Genomic DNA, 25,879 nt, shown 5'->3' on the forward strand with positions numbered 1-25,879 from the left:
CATCTGTTTTGTCAGAGTGTGTGGCACAAAGTTAACAAACATTTATTCTTATTATGCAATAATATGCCATTATATACTACTATTTATTCAGCTTTTCTCAATGTCTAAGAGGCAAGCTAAGGCACTCCCTTAGATTTTTATTCTTTGCTTTTCTTTGTTTTTTCCCCCTTTTAATCTCTGCTTCAGTATCAGGAAGTTTGTTTTCCTTGTGACTCTTCCCTCCCTTGGTGTTACTAGCCTTAACCCTCCTTTTGTTGTTCAGTTGTTTTTCAGTTGTGTCTGACTCTTTGTGACTCCATTTGGGGTTTTCCTGGCAAAGATACTGGAGTGGTTGGCCATTTCCTTCTCCAGCTCATTTTACATAGGAGGAAACTGAGGCAAACAGGGTTAAGTTACTTGCCCAGGGTCACACAGCTAGTAAGTGTCTGAGGCTGGATTTAAACTCAGAAAGATGAATCTTCCTGACTTCAGGTTCAGTACTCTAACTACTATGTCACCTAGCTTCCCAGGCTTAACCCTTCTCTCACCCCCAAAACATACTAACATACCTGCTTGTTTTCTTGAGTTCAATATATTTAGACATAACTGAGGGGTGTGTGTGTGTGTGTGTGTGCGTGTGTGTGTGTGTGTGTGTGTATTCAACTTTCCATTGTCCTCCTCAGGTAAAAGTCAGATTCATCCAACCTCTTTTTTTTTTAATATAAATTTATTTATTTTTAGTTTTCAACATTCCCTTCCACAAGTTTTTGACTTCCAAATTTTCACCCCATCTCACCCCTTCCCCCCACCCCAAGATGGCATGCATTCTGAATATCCCTTCCCCTAGTCTGTCCTCTCTTCTATCTCTTCCCCCCTTCTCTTATCCCCTTCCCCTTGTATTTTCCTGTAGGGCAAGATAGACTTCTGTTCCCCATTTCCTGTATTTCTTATTTCCCAGTAGCATGTGAAAACATTTTTTTAAACATATGTTTTTAAAACTTTAGGTTTCAAATTTTATCTCTTCCTCCCTCCCCACCCACCCTCATTGAAAAGGCAAAGAACTCAATATAGGTTGTACATGTGCAGTTATGCAAAACACTTCCATAGTAGACATGTTTTGAAAAACTAACTCTATTTCCCTTAATCCTATCCTGCTCCCCCCATTTATTCTATTCTTTCTTTTGACCCTGTCCTCCTCAGAACTATTTGCTTCTGATTACCACCTTTCCCAATCTGCCCTCCTCTCTATCATCCCCCTGCTCTCTTGTCCCCTTCTCCCCCTATTTTCCTGTAGGGTAAGACAGATTTCCATACCCAATTGAATGTGTATGTTATTCCCTCCTTAAGCCAAATCCTATGAGAATAAGATTCACTCATTCCCTCTCACCTTCCCCCGTTTCCCCTCCACTGTAAGAGACTTTTCTCTGTTTTTTTTTTGTGAGATAATTTACCCCATTCTACCTCTCCCTTCCTTCTTCTCCAAGTATGATCCTCCTCTCTCATCCCTTCATTTTATTCTCCAGATATGACCCCTTAATCTTCAACTCACCCTGTGCCCTCTATCTATCTATCTATATATACATACATATAATTTTTTTCCTCCAACTACCCTAATACTGACAAAGGTCTCATGAGTTATAAATATCATCTTTCCATGCAGGAATGTAAACAGTTCAATCTTAATAAGTCTCTTATGATTTCTCTTTCCTGTTTACCTCTTCATGTTCCACTGGAGTCCTGTATTTGAAAGTCAAATTTTCTATTCAGCTCTGGTCTTTTCATCAGGAATGCTTGAAAGTCCTCTATTTCACTGAATGACCATTTTTCCCCTGAAGGATTATACTCAGTTTTGCTGGGTAGGTGATTCTTGGTTGTAATCCTATCTCCTTTGCCCTCTGGAATATTATATTCCATGCCCTGCAGTCCTTTAATGTAGAAGCTGCTAAATCTTGTGTTATCCTGATTGTGTTTCCACAGTACTTGAATTGTTTCCTTCTGGCAGCTTGTAATATTTTCTCCTTGACCTGGGAACTCTGGAATTTGGCTACAATATTCCTAGGGGTTTTCCTTTGGGGATCTCTTTCAGGAGGAGATCTGTGGATTCTTTCAATTTCTATTTTGCCCTCTGGTTCTAATATATCAGGGCAGTTTTCCTTGATAATTTCTTGAAAGATGATGTCTAGGCTCTTTTTTGATCATGGCTTTCAGATAGTCCAATAATTTTTAAATTCTCTCTCCTGGATCTATTTTCCAGGTCAGTTGTTTTCCAATGAGATATTTCACATTGTTTTCTAATTTTTCATTCTTTTGGATTTGTTTTACAGTGTCTTGATTTCTCATAAAGTCACTGTCTTCCAATTGCTCTATTCTAATTTTTAAGGAAGTATTTTCTTCAGTAATCTTTTGGACTTCCTTTTCCATTTGGCCAATTTTTCTTTTTAGGCATTTTTCTCCTCATTGGCTTTTTGGACCTCTTTTGCCATTTGGGTTAGGCTATTTTTTAAGGTGTTATTTTCTTCAGTATTTTTTTGGGTCTCCTTTAGCAAGCTGTTGACTTGTTTTTCATGCTTTTCTTGCATCACTCTCATTTCTCTTCCCAGTTTTTCCTCTGCTTCTTTTACTTGCTTCTCAAAATCCCTCTTGAGCTCTTCCAAGGCCTGGGACTGATTCATATTTTTCTTGGAGGCTTTGGATGTAGGAGCTTTGACTTTGTTGTCTTCTTCTGGTTGTATATTTTGATCTTCTTTTTCACCAAAGTAAGATAATGTAGCTAGACTCTTTTTATGCTGCTTGCTCATGATCCCGGCCAATTATTGAGTTTTAAACTCTTTGTTGAGGTACGAATCTGCTTCCAATGTGGAGAATGTACTGTCCCAAGCTTCGGGGGTTTGTGTAGCCGTTTTCAGAGATACTTGTAGGGACCTGTAAATTTTCAGTTCTTCCAAGGTGGTATGATAAGGGGCGATGTGTTTACTCCTTTCCTGGCCCGTGACCACAAGTGTTCCTTTCTGTCCCGTAACTGTGAGGAGGGGCTCCTCTCCACGATCACTACAAGCTCCACCACGCCAGCCTCCTCCTCACCCCAGGACCGCTGCCCAGAACTGTGACCCAGATCCAAGCACAGGCAAAGCAAGAGATTCCTGCCTCAGCAATGGCAAAGAGATCCCTGCAATTCCTCTCTGATCAGCCACTGGATTCCCCCTCAGTCTATGGGCGGGAAGCTCAGGAAGCAGCTGCCCCTTCCCCAGGGCCACGCTCTTGGGGAATGGAGCTGAGACCCCACCTTCCTGTCTCAGCACCACAGAAACAGACTTTTCCCACTGACCTTCTAAGTTGTCTTTGGCATTTGTGGATTGAGGAGTCTGGAAACCTCCACAGCTGCCTGAGATTCAGTCCTCTGAGGCCTGCTCCAGGTTCACTGTGGCCTGCGTGCCCATGCCTAGCCGCGCTGCGCTCCCAGCCTGGCACGACATACCTTTCTGATCAACCATCCAGGTTTTCTTGGGCTGGAAATTTGTTTCACTCTGTCTTTTCGTGGGTTCTGCTGCTTCAGAATTTGTTTAGAGCCATTTTTTATGAGTATTTGGAGGAGTATTTGGGGGAGAGCTCAAGCAAGTCACTGCTTTCACTCTGCCATCTTGGCTCTGCCTCATCTAACCTCTCTCATGTTTCAACACTCTTCTTTTCATATACCCCAGGAATGACTCTGTACTACAGTACTATATTGTTTTTACTCATTGTATTACTTTTATTGCCCTTTTCTTTCCCTTCTTCAAAATCTCAGACCAGAACCGAGCCACCCCTAGCACCTCTGACTTTCTTACTGAACTCCCCCAATGCCCTTTGAAGACAGAAAGGTTATGAAGGAGCACTTGTTTCTTTTCCCTCCCCAAGTCCTTCTCATTAGAATATTAACATTTCAACATTATACAGCTCTTTCAAATTATTTAAAAATGATCTTTCTTGGTTCCTCTAGGCTCATATTTATATTTCAAAGTTCTTACTCAGCTCTGTTCTTTTCATCAGAAATGCTTACAAGTCCTCTGTTCCATTTAAAATCTATGGTTTTCCCTGTAGGATTATGCTTAGCTTTGAAGCAGAAGCTATCCTTGCTTGTTGTAATCCTACATCTTTAGCCTTTTGGAATATTATATTCCCTTTCATTTATAGTAGGAACTGCTAGGACTTGTGTGATCTTGACTGTAGTTTATTGGAAGTTGAACTCCTTCCTTCTTGCTGGCAGTATTTTTTCTTTGATGTGGGAGCTCTGGATTTTGGCAATGAACATTCTTGGAACTTTTCCTTTGAGCTTTATTTTCAAGTAGGTAATAGATAGATTCTCTTTATCTTTACAATATGTTTTGTTAAATGTCTTTGAGATGCACACAGCCAGTGATGTAATAAATGGGAGGCTTTTTCTTGGTAGGAAAGGAGGCTGAGCCCAGATGAGACTGGGTAATTCTTATTGATCAACTTTACTGTAACAGGAAGCGATCACCAATCAGACAATGAACACCTACCACATGTCTGCTATGTGCCAAGCTCTGTGTTGGGTACTCCTGTGACAAAGACGCAAATTAAATAGCTTCAGGCTTCAAGAAGCTCACATTCTGCCAGGAACACTTGCATAAATAATGGAGCTGTTAATAAAGAGGAATATTGTACCTTGCTATGGCTCAAAAATGAAGATGTTGGAATTGCTCCTACTCAAGGTTAGAGGCAGCTTACTTAAGTAGGAGATATAAGCTCTCAGTAGAAGAGGGCTAAGAAGCTTAGGCCAAGGGAGCAAGGAGACTAAGGCAGTAGGTACAGGAGCCACCTCTGTAGATATAACTTCTGGGAAAGTTCTCTCCTTACCTGTATACACAGATTGAGCTCCTAGTCTCCTGGGCCTGGTGCTGCCTTTATTCTAATGGTGACTATCCTCTTGCACCCCTACCCTTCCCCAGCACAGCACTAATCCAGTTAAAGAAACAAATTCAGCTCAGGCACACCCTTCTCTAATTGAATTATGGAAAACTGGACTCAGGTTCAGGAATACTAAGTTAATAGCTCTTACTTGCTGATAATTATAATATTCAGCAGGTTTTTGGAGTGTAGAGCCTAAACTTTGGGACAGAGTATTGAAGGGAGTTGGCCTGACTCTTAAGGGGTCAAACATTGGCAACATGCTCTCTCATTTTACAGATGAGAAAACTGAGGCAAACAGGGTTAAGTGACTTGCCCAGGGTCACACAGCTAGTAAGTGTCTGATGTTACATTTGAACTCAGCTGTCCCTGACTCCAGGTCCAGTGCTTTATACACTGCACCACTTAGCTGTAGGGGCAGAGGGAGACTTTAGGTTGAGTTTCCATTCTAGCACAGCATTTCCCAGGCTACTGAGCAGAACTTAGCTGTTCTAGTTCAGTGGTCTCCAAACACTTCTGCTCATCCCTATCAGTAGATACACAGACACACACACACACACACACACACACACACACACACACTTATATACACATGTAGTGTGTGTATAAATTATATAATTTGTTACTGTATTAATTGTGTACACTAATAAAACAAAACATAAAAAATGGAAATTTCAAAAGGAAGAGAAAAAGGCAAAAAATACTGTATGATCTTACAGTAGATAGGGAGTCCCTGGAGCTGATTGAGTGTAGGAGTGAACATGGTCTGACCTACACTTTATGAAAATCATTTTAGCAGCTATCTGCAGGATGCATTGGAGAGTGCAGAGACTTAAGGCCAGCAGAGCAACGTGGACTACCAGTATTAATTCTTGGGGCACTCTGGTTTGCATGGCTGTCCTGTAGTCGAACTTGGAGGCTTAAGCTTCTGACAAAGTCACACAATAGGAAGTCTCTGAAACTGGATGTGGATCTAGGCCTCCTGGCTTCAAGACTGTCTTTCAAAGAATTTTGCATTATTCTAAGAGTTCTCTCCCTTCATGCTCAGCCATAGACACTGGCGTGGACAGTAAAATAAACAAGGACATAGATGGTGTTTTATAAAGTTTTATTGCAAGGTGAGTTTAGATACTGCTGAAGAAAAGAGATCAGCATTGCATTGCATATATCAAGAAGTTTGGGATGTGAGTCTCAATTCAGATTTCCCAGTTGGACTCTATATCTGAAGAAAAGCGAGACTGCAATTTCCAGGTGGGGCATATCGGCAGAAAAAGAACATGGACTTGAGAACACTGAAAATTCCTCTCGGTTCATCTCCACGTGGGGTCAATGTGTCCAAATGGCTCAGTAGACAATTATGGATATGTTGGTTAGCAAATTCTCAAACACGGTTTCAAGTTCTTTATGGAGTCACGTGTCAGAACAACAACAACAACAAAAGCAACTTTGTAGACAACTTAACATTTAAAAAAAATCACAAACCTTTTACCTACAATGAGTAAACAACAACAGCAACAAAGACCATGGTAGGATCAACAACGACCAGATGCATACAGGGGCATTATCTTTGACCATGCATGGCTTGTTTTTAAATTACAATTCACAGAATAACACTGCCAAGAAGTCTATTTTACACTATGCTACACATCATGAGCAGTGGCATTTACACAACTGTACAGCTTTTATCTTTTTACCTAAGAAAAGCATCCTTCTCTACTTTACAATTGTTAACTTTATTTTTTACAATTCTCAGCTCACGGAACAAAAAAACAAACAACCTAACAACCCAGACACTGAGTCTGCCTGAAGGCCCTCTCCCAAAAGAAGAAAGCCTTTGTCCTTGGACCATCTCTTTCCATGAGGCTTCCAGATTTCTGATCTATAGCTATATGTGGCCAGTTAGCCACATGTAGTCTTTTGAGCTTGGGCCTCCACTGTGAAGACACATTCCAAATGAGGAGACAGTTATTTTCTTCTTTTTTCCCCCCTCCATCCTAACAAAGCTTTATTCACACACAGCTCTCCCCGACAGGTATCCCTTGTTTAGAGGGGACTCACTTTGTGCAAACCCAAACTTACAGAAATAAGAAATTCAAGAAACAATTCTTTTAAGCAGCCCCTCTACTCCTCTGTGGCGATGACAAAAAAAAAAGATTTCTATTTTATTTCATTTTTTTTACAGCATAAAGAATTTACAAAGAATAAGGAAAAGAGCAAAAGTGTAAACACCCCTTCAAATGTAGAAAGTGCCAAGCGAGGCAGAAAAATGGAAAATCCTTGGATGATGGAGATGGAGTAGAAGGCAACAGAAAGTAAAGCATGAGATAAAGCCCCAAAGAACAGACACATGGCCTAAAGCTGTGGGGCCACTAGCTTTGTAGCTTATGACCTTCAGTTTCAACAGAGAATACTTGGCTAGTCTGAGGGCATACCTTATAGAGTACTCGGAGAGGAGCAGTATTTATAAGTGGCCAGGAAGCCACCAGAGCACTTCTCTTTCTTATGGAGCTTTCACACAAAAGCTACACAATATAGCATTTGTACTGTGTGATGTTCAAAATATAATCATTTTCATTGCATCGTTGATTTGGAGTCAGAACCAACTCCTTCATTTTACAGATGAGGAAACCAAGTCCCAGAAAGCTTATGTGACTTGCTCAAGGTTACACCAGCACCCTGCGTCAGAGGCAGAATTGGAACCCCAATCCTCTGAGACCAAATCCAGCATTCCTCTTCTTCACTGGACCTTACTACCAATCATACACAGTAACATCAATATTATATGACAAAGAACTCTGAACAACTTAGCTATCCTCAATATAATGATCCAAGACAATCCCAAAGGATTCATGACGAAAAATGCTATCTACCTCCAGAGAAAGAACCAATGGAGTCTGAATGCAGACTAAAGCATGCTATTTTTCACTTTATTTTGGGGGGGGGCGCAGGTTTGGGTCTGTGTTTTCTTTCACAATATGACTAATATGGAAATATGTTTTGCATGATTGCACATGTGTAAGCTATGTCAAATTGCTTACCATCTCAGGTGAGGAAAGGGGAAGGAAAGAGGGAGGGGAAAATTTGGAACTCAAAATTTTCACAAATGAATGTTAAAAGTTGTTTTTACATATAATTGGGAAAAATAAATTATTTTTCAAAAGAAGAAAAATGTTGGTTCAAAAGGATTATTGTAGTCTTTTTTATTTTTAAAAAAATCAGATCTGTAGGCCAATATTTCAAAAACAGAAGCACACTTCCAATGTTACAATGGAAGTCCAAGGGAAAATATGATTTGAATTATAGAAGGCTGCTTTATAGCCTTTTTTCCCCTCCCAAGAGCACAGTTATTCCAGAAAGTTAGCTCCAAATGTACATTTCATGGAAACTTGCCAGCACAGATGATCATCTTTCTAGTATCTGGGCGGCGGCTTCAATGTCTGTGTTACTTATGGGAGCACTTCTCATTTGACAGAGATAGTTGCATTCAGTTTTTTCTCATTAGTGTCCAGAATATTTGTTTCTTGAGCTGCATCATGAAGTCACATCACAGTGAGTGGAAGGACCTTGACTATGTCTGAGTGTTTCTTTGTTGAGCTGATTTTTCTGCTGTTCTCTTCATTGGAATCCCTCTCCTGAATGGAGCTGTAGAACAGATGGTCATACCACTCTTGGTACCACAGAGTCCATGAAAAGTATTGCAAAAAAGCCTGAGTGTACTCAGTGTTTCGACCATCTATCCATGCATCTGACTTTCCATTCTCATGGCTGTTCCCATATTTCTCAGTCTCCTTTTAACTTTAACTCCCCACAAGAGAGGCATTTCTGGATGTCAAACTTTAATTTTGAAAACTTTTGTCTTTATGGCCTAGATAATTCCAATTAAAAACCCATAATAGCAACCATAACAAAATCCAAGATAAATAAGTCTCACTTTTGCCTATGCCATTCAGCTAATTGGGGATTTCTCCCCCCTGATTTCTACATCTTGCAGCTGTTGACACTTGCCCAACCTTTTCCTTTAGCTATGCTGGTTAGTTCTGGACTAAGTTGGCCAGTTATCCTTGCTTGTCCAATCTCTGGGGTCTTATTTTCTTGACATGATTTCCATTTTAATGGTGGACTCTGGGCTGCCCAGTCCAAAGGAGGTTGAGAAAGGGGGTGGTTTCTCTGATTTCATAGTTCTTGAGAATTAGAAATGTAAAAAACCACCATGTTCCCCAACCAACAATCAGAATCCTTTCCCTGGACATCTGAATTGTAGCCCTGGTGAATGAACCAATCACAGGTCTTGCAGAAAAGCAATGGATCTTTCTAAAGGTAAATTTCTAAATTTCTAAATTTATGTGTGTGTGTGTGTGTGTGTGTGTGTGTGTGTATAAAATACACACACACACACACACACACACACACACACACACACAGAGGTCCATAAAGGGGATATGACATGTTCAAGGATGATTAGTGGAAGATCTTGGACTAGAACCCAAATATCTGACTCCCAGTCCTATGTTCTCCATTACTGCAAAGCTGCCTCATCCAATAAACTGCTAATGGAATGAGTCAAACTGAAAAACTAGAGCCATGGCTTAGGTTATGGTGACACAGGGGACGAGGACTAGCACTCAGCCTTGGCTTTAATTGGACTAATTCACCTTGTGACTGATTTTTGTGGTTTGCTTTTTTAAGTGCCAGCTCAAAGGTACTCCAGGCTCTGTGTATGTCTCTAGGACATCCCTTTGACTATGCAATTAAAAGATGCAACTGGTCCCATTCTTTCCTAGGCAGAATTGCCATTTTAGGCCTAGACCAAACTGCTATTTCTGATGGTGATCTGTGGAGTCCCCCCACTGAAGTGGACCTATGGGCCCAGTCGTGATACCAATCTTGGTACCACAGGCTCCTTAAAAACGACTTCCATTTCTGCTTTGGTTGCAGATAGAAGGTTATGTCCATGGTGCACAATAATCACAGTCCTCTCTTTCTTCCCTAGGGATCTGGGAGTATCATTTCACCAGGAATATTGTGAACTGAGCTCTTAGCAGAGGTGGAACACGTTTCCTTGCATTCTGCAGACATGTATACATTTATCAAGTCCATTCAAGTATATTATTTTCCAGTGGTAGGTTTTTCTTCCAATTATCCAGCCTGTTAAAATTTTAACCTGTACCTACATGAGACTGTAACTACATAGCTATATACAGCTGGTGCTTACCAAGCAAGCATATATGAGGGAGAGCTCACAGTGGAGTATCAGCAGAGTCTGAAACATCTGCTTTAGACAGCTGTTATATCATCTCTTCATAGGAATAATACCTTGTATTTTATAGTACCTAGGGCAGCGAGGTGTTGCCATAGTACAGAGAGCACAGGGCCTGGAGTCAGGAAGACTCATCTTCCTGAGTTCAAATCCAGCCTCAGACATTTACTATAGCTAGTCTGTATGTAACCCTGTTTCTTTATCTATAAAATGAGCTGGAGAAGGATATGGCAAATCACTACAGTATCTCTGTCAAGAAAACCTCAAATGGGGTCACAAAGAGTCAGATACAACTATGTTCTAGGTGCAACACTAAGGCACTTTATAGATATCTCCTCATAACAATCCTGGGAGATAAGTGCTATTATTATCCCCATTTTACAGCTGAGGAAACTGAGGTTAAGTGACTTGCCCGAGGTCCCATGGCTAGTAAGTGTCTGAGGCTGGATTTTGGGGCTTCTTGACTCCAGGCCCACTATCCACTGTGCCACCCAGCTGCCTCCCACATTCTTATTTTAAGAAAAGTACTCATGAAAGCAGTGCTAGTCACTTGGCTCTGATGCCTTTGTCCATCTGAGTGATCCTATCCTGGTCAGAAGCCTTCCTCAAGCATCCCCTCATCAAGAGGATTATTGTATCTTCATGAAGATACGGAAGATGCTTGTTGGTTCCCTTGGATTGTATAGAAGCTGAAAAGCAGCAGGACAAAGCAGACAGCATACTAGACTAGGAATCAGGAAAACCTGAGTTTAACCCTACCTCTGATACTAACTGTACGACCAGCCTCTTTGTGTCTCAATTTCCTTATCTGCAAAATGGAGATAATACTTGTCACACACACACACACACACACACACACCACATGGGGTTGTTGTGACTTAACTCAAAGGAGATAATTCATATGAAGTCCTTTGCAAACTATATGTAAATGTTATTATTGGGGTGAGGAGGCACACCTAAAACTTTGTAGATGTGGCCGGTTGACAAGTGCTGAACAGCAGGTTCTGATGCTGAGTAAGTGTATGCTTATAACTTTTCCTACAGACTAACAGAAGGCTGCTCCAGTCTTCAGTGGGGATTTCAGGCTCTGCTCCATGTTTGAATCACCTGAGGCAAGTGACTGCTCACCATGTGATCCCAGTTAGAGGCTGTACTCCAAGACCCTGATATTAGTGTTAATCAGGAGCTTCTGGCAGAATACTGATTACTCCCTTTATGCTTGTATGGGAGGATGGGCAGAGCCTGGGGTAGGTCCTCTGAGGACCTTTTTGACTTGGAAATGTAAAACTGATCACACTGTTGAGGACCCTTTCTGCTGATTGACTTATTTCATTAAAGATTCCTTCATCTGGAAGGATTAAAGGATGAGGGTGGCTTTGTAAAAGGTTCTCCTGCAATCTGAGAAAATTGATCCATATCTTTAAGATGAACACTATGTAAATGAGCCCTTGAAATATCTCTGACTCAGACTTCTCCATCATCCTTAATGGCAAAACATATCTGCTACTTCTGACAAGCTGCCTGACCTTACAGGCTTCTTGTCTACATACATGCTGGGGGTCATCAATGAAGGGCCCACAATGCCTTTTGTTAAGGGATAACCTAAAGGTTTATTCAAAAACAGGAGGACCCAATGAAAGACAAATAATTTCCTTCCAAAACTAATGCGGCCCTAAAGAGGCCACCACAACAAAGTATGTGTAACTGGACACTGAGGGGCCTATGGTGAGAAAAAAAAATCTGTCCAATAAGATCAGATCCTTTAAAGGATCAGAGACCAAGGAGATCCAGAGGACTTGGAAAAGCAGAAATTGTGTGGGTTTGCAGTCAGAGGATCTGGGTTCATGTTTCATGGGTTCCATAGATTCCACCATTCCTCAGTTTCCTCATCAGTAAAACAAGGCAATTGGGTTAGAGAACCTTTAAGTTGTAATTATGTAATCACACAACTCCATTGGCTGGTACCTGTTGAAAGAGAGGCTTAAACCAACTAGCTGGATTGGGCTGGGAACATGAAAACAATTATTTAAAACATGGAAAAAAGATGTTACTTTCTTGTTATTTTTGTTTGGTGATGCTTTTTCCCCTCACACTGAACTGGGTGATTAAAACAAAACAAAACAATCAATTCTCTATTTTATTTTTAGACTGATATACTTATTGCATGTTCATCCAAGGCTCTGTTGTAGTGTAGAAAGAGCCAGAGGGGGACCTGTTAGGAAAAACCTTACATCTCGATTCCAGCATTTATTAGTTTGTGGGTATCTCATGCACTGGATAGAGTGCTGGGCCAGGAGTCAGGAAGAGTCATCTTCCTGAACTCAAATCTGGTCTCAGAACTTACTAGCTATGTGACCCTGGGCAATTCACTTAATCCTATTTACCTCAGTTTCCTCATCTGTAAAATGAGCTAGAGAAGGACTCCAAACCACTCCAGCATCTTTGCCAAGAAAATCCCCAAATGGTATGACAAAGAGTTGGATGCAACTGAAATGATTGAACAACCACAAATCTAGTGATAATTGTGCATCTTAATACCCTGGATGGATTTGTAAGATCCTAAGAGTTGGAAAAGATGATAATGATCCAGTCCAATCTCCTATTTTAAAGGGAAGGAAAACAAGTGCAGAGAGAAGGAGTGTCACGGCCAGAGCCATATAGTTGGTGGCACAGACACCAGTGGGCATTAGAGTTAACCATATTTAGGGAAAAGACACAGCTACTAATAACCTAGGTTTCCTGGTTCCCACTTCCCCATTCTCTACGCTGCATACCACATGAAGAAGAGGAGATGGTGGAAAAAACTGGGTCAATTAATTATGGGAGCAAAAACTTCTTAAAAACCATACTTTGAAATGAAAGAGGGAAAATAAAACCTCGAGGTTATAAATAAATAAAACCCAGATCTTGTCTTGCTTAGCAGAGATTTGCCTTCTAACTTCCTATTCTGTTGCCCATTTAAAACAGTTCTTTTTATTTTAATCATACACTGAGAAGATGAGGGAAAAAGGTATCTGGGTGACCTATATTTGAATGTGGGGAACAGAAGGAATTTTTTCACATGTAGAAAATTCAGGGAGCAATTCATTTTCTATATCTAAACATTTTCAAAGCTCTATTAGAGTTAAGTTTCTTAGGGCTAACCCAGCTGTGCCCACCAAACCAATACCCTAAGAGAAAGATCCAGAATTAATCATAATCCTGATTAGAGAGGAGAAAAAGCAAAAGGAAAAGGATATTTTCATTCTAAATCCATTCATCTTGGAGACAGAGACTAGACATGATTTCACTGGTATAAGGAATGCCCAGGAGAGGAAAGTCCCTCTACCATTGCAGGTTGGCACCCTCTGTATAACTTGGGGTCTTAGAGAGTTATCTAGAGCACTGAGAGGTTAAGTAAACATATCCAGGGTCACACAGCCAGTGGGTCTCAGAGGCAGGACCTACCTCACCATGTTGTTTCAAGGATTGATGGTGATAATAGACTGTGAAGTGCTTTGTAAACCGCAGAGCACTGCTAGAGAACGAATGTAAGCCAATGCTTCAGGTGGGAGAGCAGGGGTAGGTTCAGGGCACTCAGTCTCCATGACTATGATTATTATACACACTTTAACTCAAAGACTTTTTTACTTGGGGGAGCTTTGTGCACAAATTTCCTATAAGATCCTCTACTAATAAGCCTTTCTAGATTCAAGGTAAGGTTAAATAAATAGGCTCATGTTTGCATTGAGAATAATTAACAGTAGGTCAAGATTGGTCTTTGGTATTTTTTTTTATGAATTCTGTTTTTACTATCACATACTATAGCTCTTCACAATCCCTTTCCTTTCTCTTCTGAGCCAATATTTTTGTTCGTGGAAAGAAGATACTTAAAGGGTTAAATTGTCCCTTCCCTCACCCACCGAAAGAGGATAAGTTGCGAGCCTATGTAGCTAACCAGTAAGATCCCTGCAGGCAGACACCTGGTGCCCACGGAGCTCTTGTACCCAACGGCACTTGAGCAGGGCCATGTGAACAGGAGACACTCGGCACCACTAAAAACACATCCTTGTTTCCAAAATTATATTGGGAAAGCACAGGGAGGAAAGCCCTAACTTTAAATCACTATGTTTATTTGAATTATATGTTGGGATTTAGATTTGTGCAGGTTCACACTATCATGGATTTCTGACATTTTTTTCTACTGTTGCAGACAAAAATCAAACTTAAATGGTCTGTTGTTTTATTCCCAAACTCCAGAGAAAAATGCCATTTACCAGTCTCAGTTAGCTATCATAGGGCTTAGAGTTGGACAGACAGTGTAGGCCCCTGCAAAGGATCCTGGATTTAGCCTGGAAGGACCTGGGTTTGAATACTACCTCCACTATATGATCTTGGTTAAGTCACTTCATCTTTCTAAGTTTCACTCTTCTCTGAAAAAAGTTGGATTAGACTAGGTGGTCTCTGATATTCTAAAATTTAAAACAGAAAAGGACTTTAGAGAGCTTAAATAATTTGGCCAGGAACACACAGGTAGAGAATATCTGAGCCATGATCTGAACTAATATCCTTTCGCTAAATCCCAAGCACTTTCTACTATGCCATACTGCCATCCTAACTGCACAATGCCTCTTCCCTAGTTTTCACCTAGAAATTGGTTTCCCTGGTTTCTTTTCTTTACGTTTTTCTTTTCTCCTTAAAAAATCCTTTAAATAAATTACTAACTCTGAAGAGGACCATTGGAGCGTTCAGACATTGTCTTCTGAATGCAACCTTTGCTGTCACGAGAAAAATTTCGTTTTCAGTCATGAGTGTGGCATTTGGGGTCTCAAAAGCTAAACAAGCAACCTAGAACCTGATCCACCTTTTTTCATTGCCACAGCGTTATCCTTCCCCTACCAAGGAGGCCTGTCATGCTGCTATTCTGAGCTGAAGCAATGGGTAGGGGGTCTAGCAAATTACCAAACCATAAGCAAAATAACACACAACACATTCGCTTTAGAACCTTGATGCTAATAAATATTAATACCCTGTTTTTTTCTTCTTAAATAATAAAGACAATTAAATACAACTTTTTTTTTAATAGTACTCAGGCATATTCTGTGACTTTTGCAGCATTTAGGTCATCCTGGGGCATATATTTCATAAATTATTTGACAAATGGTTTGCTTTAAAAAAAAATTCCACCTGTCTGCCAACAAAGTAGAATGCAGACAAGGGAAAAATACATTCATTGATGTGTATGAGTGGAACATTAGCTTTAGTTTTCAGGGAAAGGATTATTCCTTCTAAATGCATTCTCAACATCATTTAGGCTGGGCCTATAACCAGGTCAAATCTATTTGAAATGATGGATGGATCTGTAATTTAATGATCATTAAGACATTCCAAATACTCAATGTGAGAATGACCGATCTATTGGCTCCGCCATTGGTTCCCAATACAGAAAGGATTCAGCCCTTAAGAAATCCCTAAAAGAGTGATCCCCACCCCCAACTCCTTGGGGTGCCACCACCTCCCTGCCTTGGTCTGGTTCCTGATGGGCTAGTGGTTGAAACTGACTAAAAAGTGTGACAAACTCTTTGTTAAAAGGATTGACTGATTACCTTTCACACAGCTTCCACATGGGTAGCTCTCTCCTGGGTAACTGAGGGAGGTGGCAGCATTCTGAAGGCTGCTTTTTTTGTTTGTTTACACACCACTGAGTGCCCCCAAACTAAGTAGAAGAGTTTTTGACCACAGCATTTGATTTGGTGGTCCTGTACATAGACACTGCTTAACATTTCATTTAAAATTTTTTGTTGGTAGTTTTTTTTTTTCCTGAAAGGATGAAATTGGAAGGAGCCTGAGTAAAGTTTCAGTTTCAGACAGCCAGAATTGTGGGAAGGAGTGGAAGAAGTCCTTTAAGGGGTGTACGTCAAAGCACTTTATTTCATACAAGTTTAACCATTATGATAAAGCCTTGGGCTGGAGGGAGCTCAGTTGAGTGTGACAGATCACTTTAGTTACTATGGTGTCCAGCAAGGTGGCATAGAAGATGTTTTCAATGCTAATGTTCATCGTGATAAGCACTTGTAAATTCTTTCTGCTTCATGAAATCAGGAGTGTATTAACAACTCATCTCAAGGCTGCTTTCCCCATTTGTTTATCTTTTTCCCCCCTCCATCTCAGGGCCATTTTCTTCATTTGTTTATCTTTTTTTTTTTTTTCTCCATGGACTACCCCAAAGCAAAGCTAAAAGGCCTTTGAAGACTCCCTGCTCAGTGCAATGGTCTGTGTTCTAAGACAAAGATTTCTGATCAAGACTCCAAAGGAGGATTACAGACTAAATGACTTTTAAGGACTTTATCCAGGTGAAGAAAACCAATAATATCACTGAACTCTATTTATTTAATATTTGAAATGTGGCGTGCATTTCTGAATTTGCATAAACATTTACAACATCTAGAATTCCTGAAACAGACATCTGGGCTTTCACTGGTGTGCAACTTTTCACTTCTGATCCAGATATTTTGGTATTGTATAGACCCTGTCTTATATGAGTACACAACAAGTCATGGGAGTGATAACAGAAGTCATTTATATCTAAAAGGCCTGCTGCCTACACTGAAAAGATGTCACAATGTTAGAGCTATTGAACCAAATCACAGAGAAAACCAACAAGAGCAGAGCTGACATCATAAGGAGGTGACGCAAAGGGGATGTGTGGTACCCACGTCCATCTATGCTGAGAGAACAAGCTGTGTGAAATCACCTAGGAACACAGACACTCCTTTTCATGACTGTCAGCTTGGTTTCTGTGGGGCATGGAGATGCCCCCTTTTATCCCAGCTATATGTTTTGTAACAATTAAACCACACAGGCCACTATGTTGTGCACCCATGGACCCAGGGGAGGTGCCACGTGGAAAAGTTTATCTTGATCTTAGGGAGGAGAGAGTTCTTGTTATCACCTCTGCCCGATGTCACAGCTGCATTTCAGAAGTGCTAACGAGGCCTAGTGCTCTGGCTTCTTCTGGCGTCAATCCACTCTTCAGAGTTCTTCTTACTATAGTGCCAGGAAAGCCCAGGCAGGGGAAGACAACAATAACAAAAACAAGCGGTGAATAGCACAACCTGAGGTCAGTTGGTAGATAATACTGTTTTCTAAGCAGATTACAAAGAGGGACTATAATGTCCGTGGGTTTGAATAATCTCTTAACCTTTTCAGAAAATCATCTTGCTCCCTCTCCCTGACTGCCACCCCATACTTTGCTCCTATAGAAATGCCTTTGACCAGCAGGCTTGGAAATTGATGGGTGTCTGTATGGCCAATGGCAGAAAAAAAATTACAAATGCACTAGACATTGACATTTGCCACTAGAAAGAGCAGTTACTCCTCTTAGCTGTTCACAGCTTTAGATTCTCTTTTTTGAATCTGCTGTAACAGGCAACAACCTCCAGACTCAGAGAGTAGGGCAGAGAAAAGAAGGAAGACAAGGGGGAATTGACTCAAATTATTTCCTTCCATCCACTACATGAAGAAGAAATTCCGACTAGAATGATGTCCTACACTCCACCCCCAATTAAGGGAAAGGAATCAGCATTTATATAGCACCTACTATTTGCCAGGCACTCTGCTAAGTGCTTTTAAAAAAATTTTCATTAGATCCTCACTACCCTGGGAGGTAGGTTTTGTTATCCCCATTTTTACAGTTGAGGAAACCAAGGCAAGTAGAGGTTAAGTGACTTGCCAAGGGTAACACAGATGGGGAGTGTCTGAGGCCAGATTTGAACTCAGGTCTTCCTGACTCCAGGCCTAGCACTTCATCTACTGTGTCACCTACTTGCCTCAATTACTTAACTAACAAGATGGACTGCCTGCAGGTACATTTATCAGGTGAAAATGCTTCTTAGATTGAGTTTAGAATCAAAAAACCAATCAAAGGTGTAAACTAGATGGGAACAATTTCTAAACACTTTTATTGAATCTACCAATCAAAAGCATAAACTAAGTAAAGACAACCTAATTAATCAAGTTGGGAAGGAATGAAGTACTTCAGTCATTGATTGAAATCTGATGATGAAATGTATTGGGGTTAGTTGAAAGAATTAGATACACTCTGGACTTATGTATACTAGAGGATAAGATTCTATCAGAAGGATTCCAGCAACTGCTTCCAGAATCAAGCTTTGGGAACTCTTTGAGAAGGGAAATCTCTTTTGCCTCCATCCGTGCAAAACAAGGTGAGAAGTTGGGCTGGAGTAAGCCCAGAGGGAGCGTCACACTCTCCCTTTGCCCTGTGCCCCCCCCCCCATAACACATCTAGCCAGGGGCTGAGAGAGGACAAATTAGACACACTGAGGAAAAGGCAGCTTTGTGGACTGTCACCTCTTCAGGGTGAGGAAAGACAGCTTTAGGATTCTTTACCCTAACCCTTGGAGCCTAGGAGAAAGCTGTATCTACAAGAACTTTATGGGGACCCCACAAAAGGATAAAAGGAACTGTGAATTACCCTTGATCACAAGTTCTCTAAACTTAAGCCCACTTTCCACTACACTTTATATGTACTCATGTGGGAGTATATCATAGACTTTTAAGGGGAATGTTTTGTAAACCACTTTAGTGAACATTCCTAACTAAAAGCTAATCAACTCTGGCTGGCTAATTGATGTCAACTGGATAATTAATGGAAAGTACACTAGCTGGGGCTCAGTGAGTTACAACATTAGAAAACCAACCCCAGATCTTCAGGATTATCCCTGTAACCTTTGAGGGGTGGGGAGAGGGCTCATCCTTCCTTTGGGAACCTGTCTAACCAATATGAGCTTGAATTATAGAGAGCATCCCCAAGTACATGTTCTACAATCCTTTTTACCCGGTTTTCCATCAACACTGTGTGAGCACACAGAATAAATGGTAAGAGCATCAAGGAAATACTTGTTCAGCCATCAGGGAGGCTTTGGGGCATTTAAATTACTTCTTCCAAAAGGCCAGGAGGGAAAACTCTTATTTAGTTCTTGTGACATAAATGTAGATCCTGTAATTAAACTGGTTTTGAAAGACCATAGTAAATGGTACTAACACAACCTGGAGTTTATATACTCTATACTTAGAGGGGTTAGTTACAAATTGGTAGATTGAGTATTACTGTGTATTAATTGCTCAAAGGTACACATGTAAATAACATTCCTTGGTAACAATATGTTTTTCAGACCTGCTCAGTGGGCTACAAATACCCAAAAGTATCAGGAAAAAAGAAGCCATTATGCTCAGGCTTTTCTTTAAGGGCCCTGGAAGATGGCCATTTTTCTCTAGAGTCATGGGTCCCTCCCTCTTTCCTTTAAGCTTAGATGTTTTAATAAAGAATGCTCATCTCTTAGCTTAAACATGCTTATGACTTGCATCATGTGGTTATCACTCAAAAAAAAAAAGGAACTGATAAGTTACTTCCAACTATAGTGTTTATGACTCTTACTGGCTTCTTGTGTTGTCCCTTTTGGGGTTATCTGATAATCTTAATTTTCTGAAATAGTATGGATCTTTGTTGTTGTTGTTGTTCAGTTATGTCCAACTCTTCTTGACCTCTGAGGTTTTCTTGGCAAGGATACTGGTGTTGTTTGCCATTTTCTTCTCCAGCTCATCTTACAAATGAGGAAACTGAGGCAAACAGGATTAAATGACTTGCCCAGGGTCACACAGTTACGTGTCAGAGGCCAGATTTGAACTCAGGAAGATGAGTCTTCCTAATTCCAAGCCAGAGTTCTATGCATTTGTGCCACCTACCTGCCCCATGTTACCTTTACTGGTGTTCAACATTTAATATAAAGAGAAGAAACTGGCCAAGTTATAGACATAATCAGTCATGGCCTTTGGGGGAATTACTTTGGAGGCACCATACTTACCTGACCCCTCAGGTTACCCCATTTCCATGCTACCCACTCTAAATGATGGCCCTGAAACCTGAGCACTTTCCTTCTGTGCTTTAGATTGCTTGCAGCTATAACAATCTCTTCTTCCTTCTTTGCTGTTAAAACTCTAGATTGCATGTCTAACTTGACTAGACATAATATTTTGGCTCTTAAAGGTCTTGTCTCGAGGCAGATTACATTCAATTTAGTAATGGAATGCATTCTATGCAGTGGCAATAAAAATAAAACTTTCTAATGACCTTTTATGTTCTTTAAGCAATCCTTAAAGCATTTGTTGAAGAAATAGACTTTAATAGATTAGAATAGGATAAAAATACCTCCTTGTTCTTGACGAGAAAGGCCTGCTGAGATCTCATAACTGAGACACAAAATACTGCCTGAAGAAGGTCAGAAGGGCGTAACTTACTGTACTTTGAAGCATCTTAAATTTAATTAAAATATTGCTATGTCAGTAGAAGGTAGCATACAGATGTCCATGAATGGTAATCTTAGTTCATTTAATGGAAAATGCCTGGTCGAATAAGTAGAGAAGTAAACTTCAAAGATCTAGGGGCGTTTTTTGAATGCTTGGTACGCTCTGGGCACACATTGAGAAAATGTTTGGCACTTGGGTTCACATGGTGTTTAAGTAAGCATCATTGTGACAGCAATGTTCTGTTTATTTAAATAAATGGAAAAAGTATCTGACTACACAGTGGTCTCTTTTAATAGCATAATTTCCTAAGCCTTACCAAAAATAGTGGCATGTGGTTCAGACTTGATTCACTTGGGCAGGTTTAAATGGCAATCAGAACCAAAACCAAATGGATGGTGTTACTGATCAACTTAATGAATACAGGGAGAAGGGGACAAGTATTTATTAAGCACCTATCCTGTGTCAGGTGTCACTTAGTGCTTTACAAATATTATCTCACTTGATCCTCACAACAACTCTGGGAGATGAGTGCTGTTATTATTATCCCCATTTCCTAGTTTAGGAAACTGAGGTAAACAGGTTAAATGATCTGCCTAGGGTCACACAGCTAGTTAGTTTCTGAGATGGATTTGATCTTGGGTCTTCTTCACTCCAAACCCCAGCCCTCTATCTGTTGCACCATCTAGCTGCCTCAATATGTTCTATCCTCATCTTTTTAGGTCTCTCTACTGCTGGTGCTAAGGATCATCACCCAGTACACTTCTGATAATGGTGCCAAATGGGGAAGACGGTGTAGCTTAAGCAAAAACACCAGATATTCACCTGTGCATTTGTATATACAACTGGACTTATGGGTTTTAATAGGTCAAAATAGGGTTAACCTATAGCAGAATTTCAAACTTAGAGAACTGTTGAAGAGCATGAACCCTTGTAGTTATGTTTTGGCCTTTCTTTGATTCCTCAGTGCCTAGAATAATTGCTGGCACATAGTACTTGATTGTCTGATGATGCAAATTAAGGTAATGCATATTTAACCAGGTCAGTTCCCTGATCAGAATCCTTCAATGATTTCTTATCTCCTACAATAAAAAACCTTCTTCACCGTCTGGCTCTAACTTATCTTTATAGCCTCATTTCATTCTAATCCCCTTTATATGTTTTATGTTCCAGCCAAAGTGGACTATTTGCTGGTCCCTGACCTCATCCTGCTCTCCTGAGCCTTTGTGAATTGCTGCAGGTTGTCTCATGCATGACATGCTTTCTCCTTTCCACATCTCTGCCTGTTCGTATTTTTCCTCTTCCTCTAAAGTGCTGCCATTTCTGTCACAAGACCTAATATATACATACCCCAATCTTTCCTTTCTCATATTTCATATAGGGCTTCTAATGCCTTTTGTCCAGACTTCCCTTGATCAGATCCCACCTTAGGTCATGTTTATTGGGGGAGCTCATTGTCTCTCTCTGCCCCACCCCCCATCTACCACCTTCATTAGGTTGTAAGCTCCATGAAAGCAAGTAGTAGGATATTTCTCATCTGTACATCTCCAGCCCCTGTGGCACAGCTCCTTCCATATAGTACGTGCTTAACGAATGAGAATTTAGCCTCAAGGTTTTATATGTGTGTGTGTGTGTGTGTGTGTGTGTGTGTGTGTGTGTGTGTGTGTGACAGATCTCACATCTCAACCTGCCTTTGCTTATTTCAGGAAGATTAAGACAAAGTTCCTTTTATGTATTCATCCCACTTCCCCCTTTCAGCCTTTTCCAAAGCAATGCCATATGCTGAAAGTGTTTTGTACTCCACTCAATCCACCAAGCACCTTTTATTTTGAGATATTTACTAAAGTCCTGAAATTCTACCCCTTCCACAAGGCTATCCCAGATTAATCAAGGAAAGCTAAGTCTTTTTTCTGTGCCTTGGTTTCCTTTTCTATGAAATGAGGTGCTGAATTGGATGATGATAATGATGTTTCCCATGTGGAACAGTGATCCTTTGGACAGGAAACCACCCCCCCTTCCCCCGGGACTAGGCCCCACCAGAATTAATACACTCAGTTTTGGAACTCTGTCCTGAAGCTGAGTTGTCCTGATTGGTTGGTAAGTTCAAATTCATCTAACTCACTTTATCTACCATGTTTCACATTTCACTCAGTCCTTCACCAACAAACCAGGGCCTACACCAGCATCTTGTCACTGGCCCTGCTGCTGCATTATCCCACTTCTCTCCTCTGCTTTCTAACTCTTCTTACTCTGGAAATGGTAATTAAATCAATATTACCATTAATATTGGGAAGGACTTGACAATCAAGTGCCCTATAGTCAGAAGTGTACTAATAAATATTTGATTCTCTGGAGGTGGAAAATAAAAGTATACACCACACAATTTTATGTTTACTCTGCATTATTATCATTTTCTCCGTCACTTTCTTAAGTCTAGACAATCAACAAAATACTAAGTCATGACTTGATTTGCAGTGTTTGCCAATTTCCGAGGCATGCATGCCCACACTGAAAATTTTATAATCAGCTCTATGAACTGGTACAAGCAGGCTCCAGTATATCCCTGCCTATGGCTCCACTCACAATCCCCATGACTTTTTAGTTTGGTACTTCCTTTCTAGATTACCCTTCCCCTACATGGGAAGTGCTTCTGGCCCTCCAGTCCTCTCATTTAAAATTAGAATAAATTCTCCTTGAGGACAGGCACTGTGGAATTTCATATTTGTATTTGTATCTCCAGATTCTGATATATAATAAGTGCTTAACAGATACTTTTTCATGCATTTAAGATCATATTAATACCTAATATTTATATCACTTAATCCATTAATAAGCATTTAATAAGGACTTACCACGTCCCAGGCCCTGTGCCTTGGGGAAACAAAAAAGAGGCAAAAGTATAGTCTCTACTCTCAAGTAGCCCCGCCTTCTAATGGTGGAGACAACATGCAAATAACTATGTACCTGCAAGCTACACGGAGTGTAAATAGGAGGCAATCAATGAAAGAAGGCACTGGGGTTGGAGGGTGGGGGTCCAGTGGAAAGGCCAGCAACATGTAGCAGTTTACTGTTTTCTAGGGGCAGCTCAGAAAATTCTCTTGCTACTGCTGTAAATGAATCAGTAAAAGTCTATACCAGAAGCGTAGCCTTTTTTTTCCTTTGTCTATAAAGTAACTAGTATGGATGGTAATGTCTTTGGATTTACCCCTTTGTGTAACCTTGACGTATGAAGGAGTACAATACATTGTTTAGGAGAAGTTAAGTGGCAACTGCTGAAGTTAAACTCAGGAGATCAGTATGATCAGAAGCTTTTTTTGTTTGTTTGTTTGTTTGTTTTTAGGCAATTGGGGTTAAGTGACTTGCCCAGGGTCACAAAGCTAGTAAGTCTCAAGTGTTTGGTCTGAGGCCGGATTTGAACTCAGGTCCTCCTGACTTCAGGGCTGGTACTCTATCCAGCGCGCCACCTAGCTGCTCCAATGTCAGAGATTCTGAAACAGGAATCCTGGAGGTCACCTAATCCATTTCACAGATGAGCAAACTGAAGTCCTGATATGTGAAGTGACTCACCAAGGTCACACTGATTGTAAGGGTCTGAGATGGGATATGAACTCATTCTACTGCTTTCTAAATTCATATGGTCATGTCACAAGCCAAGTCAGAGAGTATAGATTGGAGTTTGGCCAGGAGCAAACGTAATTGAGTAAGATCAGCCAGAAACTAACGAGACTGGATAAAAAAAAAAAACCCCAAAACACCCTTCAACAGTTCGAAAAAAAGAGGATTTATTACGGTGATTTGGATGCCCTTCCATGTCTCTAAATTGAGCAAGTTTTTGACTTTTCATCAGGATGTCTGGCACTATGTAGGTAGAGCTATAAGCTTCAAACCCAAAAGCAGACATTTAATTATCTTAGCAGCCCTCAAATTGTTTTCATATCATAAATTCCTGGGTTATTGGAAGGATACCGTTCAGTTTCTTGGAAATGGTGTGAATGCTTCTTGCTAAAGCGTTAAATGATTCTCTCCTCCAGCCAAATGAGTTTATAGCCAGACTGTTTGTGTCATTCATTGTCTACTTCATTATCCACTTACCTCGGTGCCACTGTTCAGCAATTAAAGTCAATGAACTGAAGCCTGAGGCCCTGAACTATGGAACTTTACATTCATTTTTCAGTTGTTTTTGATTCACTGAAACATCACATTGAGACTTTGAAAGGCTGGAATTTATCAATCACATATTACAAAGGAAATCAGGGTCAACCTAAACTTTTACTGAGTCCCGAGTTTTTCTCAGTGTTTCCACTAAGCTCAAATTAAAACCAGCTTTGTGGAAATAAACAGTTTTCGCCGAGTGAAATGTGCTTGGTCAGATGAAACAATAGATGACTCTTTTGTGCAAGAATGGAAGAGGACTGATAAAACAGAGAATTATCTTAGAGAAAAGCAAACCACAGGCATGTGAGAACTAGACCATGGAATCCTAAGAGTCAGAAGGGGCCTTTGGGCCCATCTGGTCTAATCTCCCACCCAGGGCAGAAAACCTCTGTGTGTTAACATAGGATCTCTTTAAGCACAGACCAAAACAGAATTGGGAGAGTTAGGTCATGCTTTTCTTAATGGATCATCTCTTCATTAAAGGACCAAGTAAGAAAATCAAGCCTTATAAATAATGTTTATTGGTATGTTTTTATGATACCTATTCAAAGTGATATTTAAAATAGCAAAATTTCTGATGGCTCAGTAGGAACTCTATGGCAGATATTGCTCATGATTATGTCAGTCTAAGAAGGCACAGCTTCAGGCCACAACATGCCAATGAAGGGAGTATGGCTCTATTTTTCCTAAATAGCATTTAGTGCCCAAAAATGTTTAATGTAACTTTCATAATGACTAATGATAAAACCAAAAGATAGCTTCCACATGGGCAATTTTGATATGGAGAGGGTTGTATAAACTGATTCTACAGAAAAAAAAATGAATTAAGCCCACTTTCCCCAAACTATCTTATATTCACCTCATACATGTTCTACATACTTACGTAGCATATATTTATATATGTTGTTTCCCTTTTGAATTTGTATCCCTAGGCCTAGCATACAGTAGGTGTTTGATAAACCTTTGTTGATGGATTCATTGACTAGACCTAGCTGATTCAATCTCATGCTGCCTTGGTTTTAGGCATCCTGATCTGGTGGATCTTTTCTGAACAAGGGCAAAAACCTGTCTTTTCCCTTTTCCATATGTTTTTTTTTTTGGGCAATTAGGGTCAAGTGACTTGCCCAGGGTCACACAGCTAGTGTCAAGTGTTTGGTCTGAGGCCAGATTTGAACTCAGGTCCTCCTGACTTCAGGGCCAGTGCTCTATCCACTGCATCCCTAGCTGCCCCCCTCTTCCATATGTTAAGATCATTCTATGTTTTTTGTTCTTTCCTTT

At 40.4% G+C, this 25,879-nt stretch overlaps 1 protein-coding gene across 7 annotated transcripts in view; it reads right to left on the minus strand.

Annotated features, from left to right (window-relative positions):
• Window positions 1-5,978: 5,978 nt before the first annotated feature.
• Window positions 5,979-25,879, minus strand: part of FHOD3 (formin homology 2 domain containing 3) — a 717,939-nt gene continuing 698,038 nt past the window's right edge. For all 7 annotated transcript variants that reach the window (XM_020985701.2, XM_020985700.2, XM_020985699.2 and 4 more), the window contains one exon: window positions 5,979-17,170. In XM_020985701.2, the coding sequence (XP_020841360.1) occupies window positions 17,088-17,170 (83 nt within the window). In that variant the 3' untranslated portion in view covers window positions 5,979-17,087. The remainder of the gene's footprint in view (window positions 17,171-25,879) is intronic.

Source organism: Phascolarctos cinereus, unplaced genomic scaffold, assembly GCF_003287225.1.
Source record: "Phascolarctos cinereus isolate Bilbo 61053 unplaced genomic scaffold, phaCin_HiC Scaffold_4;HRSCAF=312, whole genome shotgun sequence".
Taxonomy (NCBI): Eukaryota; Metazoa; Chordata; class Mammalia; order Diprotodontia; family Phascolarctidae; genus Phascolarctos; species Phascolarctos cinereus.